Below are 3,826 nucleotides of genomic sequence, written 5' to 3' on the forward strand. Positions count from 1 at the left end.
CATGTTATGTGCCCTAAAGGTAGAATACAGGAGTCAGGAAACTTAAGAGTGGGAGGAAGAGTAGACCCACTTACCATCAACCCATACCCCCCTGGAAGCGTATTCCTACCCATACGCTTCCAATCCTACAACTTCTGGTTCCCAGAAGAGGAACACTTTGACTGGGATCTCAAGAATCCATTAAATGTTAAACTGCAACTGCCATCAGTCACTGGTCTCCTCATACCAGAAGGCCAACTGGCATGGAAAGGAATCATAGGACAGAAGATGGGGCTGCTACTAGACAATGGGGACAGGAAAGAATGAATCTCTTTGTAAAGTTATGCACTGAGGCCTCTCTTAATACTCACAGGCCTTCTTTTAACAGACACAGGAGCCGTGTGGTAAGAAGAACCTGGTGACCAGGGGCTCAGACCCCCGCAGGGATGAGTGTCTGGTTAACCCCACCAGAATAATCACTAGTAAAAGGATCAGGCAAAGGTGAGGGTATCTAGGATGATGATGGAGTAGGAGGATGATATCAGTTATGGCTTCAAGATCAACTATAGCAGGCGGCGCGCGGTGCTTGGTCCCTAGAATCTGCGAGTCCCCAGAGAGCAGTGAGTGGGCTGGGAGCCTCCACGAGCGCTTGGAGTCCAGCTGGCGCCAAGGAGCCCGGGACATGGCCTGCCGTGGCCACGCTCCTGGCCGCGGGGCGCAATGCCACCTCTGCCTCCCCTTCTGCCTCCGCTTCTGCCTCCGCCTCTGCCTCTGCTCCATCTACGGAGGCCGGAGGCCGGGGCCAGCAGCCAGGGGACCGCCCATTGGGGAACTGGGGAGAAGGAGATCCCTCCGCCTCAGCTCTCGCGCTTCCCCAGGCGCCTCTGCGCAGGCCCCGAGGCGCTGGGGTTGCTGGCACGCGTCCCCACCGTTACTGTTCCAGATCCCGGGGTTCTAACTGTTACTAAACCTTCAGAAATCTACCCCGGGAGGAGCCAATCTTCTAGTTATAGCGGTCGCCATGGATAAAATGAAGATCAAAGGGCGGCTGTCAGTGACACTCAGAGGGGGCCCAGGCATGCACAAGACCAACAGTTCCCCGGAACAGATAGGACCAGATGAGAGCGGCTGCGGAGGAGGCAGTGATCTTGGAGAGGCCCCCACCCGTGCCGCCCCTGGGGAACTTCATTCTGCGTGGGTACCGCTCAGCTCTGCGCCCGAGATTGTACACCAGAACCTGAAGATGGGGCCTGAGGGGGAAAGGGGCCAGGCTTCAGCCACATCCTGGGGTGAGGTACAGTCACCAGTGAGGGTGCGCAAGCACACCCATCCCCTGTGCAAGATCTTCACTGAGGACATCAGCGAGCGTCTGTCACTGGCAGCTGGTAGCCGGCTGCCCGAGGGCTGCCTGGAGAAGCTGGCCCTCAACAGACCCATCTTCAACAAGCCCCTCAGCCACCTCCTCCACCATGTCAGCCTGTCCGAGATTGGCTTTGAGAAACTGGAGTCCTACGTCAAGCTGGACAAGCTGGGTGAGGGTACCCATGCCACCGTTTACAAAGGCAAAAGCAAGCTCACCGACAGCCTCGTGGCACTCAAGGAGATCAGACTGGAACACGGAGAGGGGGCACCCTGCACTGCCATCTGGGAAGTGTGCCTGCTCAGGGACCTCAGACATGCCAACATCGTCACGCTGCATGACGTTATCTACATGGAGAGGTCCCTCATCCTGGTCTTTGAGTGCCTGGACAAGGACCTGAGGCAGTACCTGGCTGACTGTGGGAATGTCATCAACATGCACAACGTGAGGCTGTTCTTGTTCCAGCTGCTCCGGGGCCTGGCCTACTGCCACCGGAAGAAGGTGCTGCACCGAGACCTCAACCCCCAGAACTTGCTCATCAACGAAAGAGGAGAGCTCAAGCTGGCCGACTTCGGCCTGGCCCGGACCAAGTCAATCCTAATGAAGACCTACTCCAACGAGGTGGTGACGCTGTGGTACCGGCCGCCCGACCTCCTGCTCGGGTGCACACACTACTCCACCCACATTGACATGTGGGGCGTGGGCTGCATTTTCTACGAGATGGCCATGGGCCGGCCCCTCTTCCCAGGCTCCACAGTGGAGGAGCAGCTGCACCTCATCTTCCACATCTTGGGAACCCCAACTGAGGAGACATGGCCGGGCATCCTGTCCAACGCAGAGTTCAAGGCACACAACTACCCCCAGTACCGTGCCAAGGCCCTTTTGAGCCACGCGCCCCGGCTCGAGAGCGATGGGGCTGATCTCCTCACCAAGCTGCTGCAGTATGAAGGCCGCAGTCGGATCTCCGCAGAGGATGCCATGAAGCACCCGTTCTTCTTCTGTCTTGGAGAGCAGATCCACAAACTCCCTGACACGACTTCCATATTTGCACTAAAGGAGATCCAGCTACAAAGGGAGGCCAGCCTTCACTCCACATCAGTGCCTGACTCAGGCAGGCTGGCCTTCCATGTGGCGGACACCGAGTTCTAAGTCACACACCCAGGCCCCAGCAGGCAGTGGCTGGAGGGATGCAACACCCTTCACAGGAGAGCTCCCAACTGCATCCCCCGGCTTGCTACCTGCCTACCTGCCTGGTTCATGCTCGCCTGCCCACATGTTCCCGGCTGCCTGTCCAACCATCTGACCATTGGCCTGTCAACCACCCATTGGCCTGTCTGCTGGGTGCTAACAAAGCTCCCATCACTCCTTTGAAAAAGAGAAAGAAAAAGAGAAAGAAAAGAAAAGAAAAGAAAAGAAAAGAAAAGAAAAGAAAAGAAAAGAAAAGAAAAGAAAAGAAAGATCAACCTTAGAATAGGAGGTATGGTTTGTCCACCAATCCTTCAAATTCTTAGAAAATGAGACCAATCTGAATCCTGGAGGCCCTGTTTCTAGATGAGATATAAGAAGTAAGTAGATCTGAGTGGCACAAAAGGTGGGCTGGAGTGGATATTGTTATTATCTCCCAAGGTCTCCTTTTCTCTGAACATCCAGCCCCCTGATACTGGGCATATGGCTGCTGACAGCTCAGAGCTGCATCCCTTAATGGGAGGGAACTGGTTTATCCAAGGTTGTTACTCCTCCCAGGAGGCAGCCCATAACCAACCAGTGACTGGCTGGTATAAATACACAGCCACCACACCCTTGCCTCAGCTTAGGACAACTCTGAAGGACTGTCCCAGCTCCAGAGCTCTCCCTGGGATCAGCCAAAACCTCAGCTGCAATATCATCGCTCATCAGTGTCTGCTGCCTATTCCATCCTATTTTCTCACAGGTGTGCCTCCTAAGAGCAATCTATAAGAAGCCCTCTACTTTGTCTCAGGGACTCTGTGTCCGGTTAACCTGAGTCAGTACATATCACTTCCCCGTGTTGACGTTTACATCACGTCAAATGCACTTTCCAGTAAGGGTGAGAATGTCCCCACCACCCACACCTCTCCTCCAGCATGAGTGACAGTTAGCATAGGGCTGATCCCCCACAGATGTCTAGGGACCTATCGGGAAGATGCCTGTGTATAACCAGAGTCTATCCCATCTTGGTAAAATCACAAGGCTCGCATGCATGAAGCCAGGATCACTGCCCTAGAGTGTGAGACACACGTGGACCCAAACACGTGGGAAGGCTGCCGACGCAGGAGGTGGGGGGCCAACAAAGCAGGGCTTCGGCAGCAATGTCACCACCTACATCTCTGCCTCAAAAGTAAAAGTAAAAGATGGAGCTTCCTCTCCACAAATCTACCTGCAAGCCCCTTGAAGCTCTCTCATAATGGGAGTAAATAGTGTGTATCTGGACTAACATCAGAGCAAGAAGATGCTCTAAGTTACCTCTAT

At 54.6% G+C, this 3,826-nt stretch overlaps 1 protein-coding gene across 1 annotated transcript; it reads left to right on the forward strand.

Moving 5' to 3' along the window:
- Positions 1 to 1,000: 1,000 nt before the first annotated feature.
- Positions 1,001 to 2,488, forward strand: LOC307099754 (cyclin-dependent kinase 16-like; the record flags this gene model as incomplete). Its single annotated transcript, XM_079771666.1, has 1 exon — positions 1,001 to 2,488. One exon carries the CDS (start codon positions 1,001 to 1,003, stop codon positions 2,486 to 2,488), a length of 1,488 nt encoding a protein of 495 aa, XP_079627792.1.
- Between the last annotated feature and the right edge of the window lie 1,338 nt (positions 2,489 to 3,826).

The sequence above is a fragment of the Cnephaeus nilssonii genome (genome assembly GCF_951640355.1).
Source record: "Cnephaeus nilssonii genome assembly, chromosome: 5".
In the NCBI taxonomy this organism is placed as follows: Eukaryota; Metazoa; Chordata; class Mammalia; order Chiroptera; family Vespertilionidae; genus Cnephaeus; species Cnephaeus nilssonii.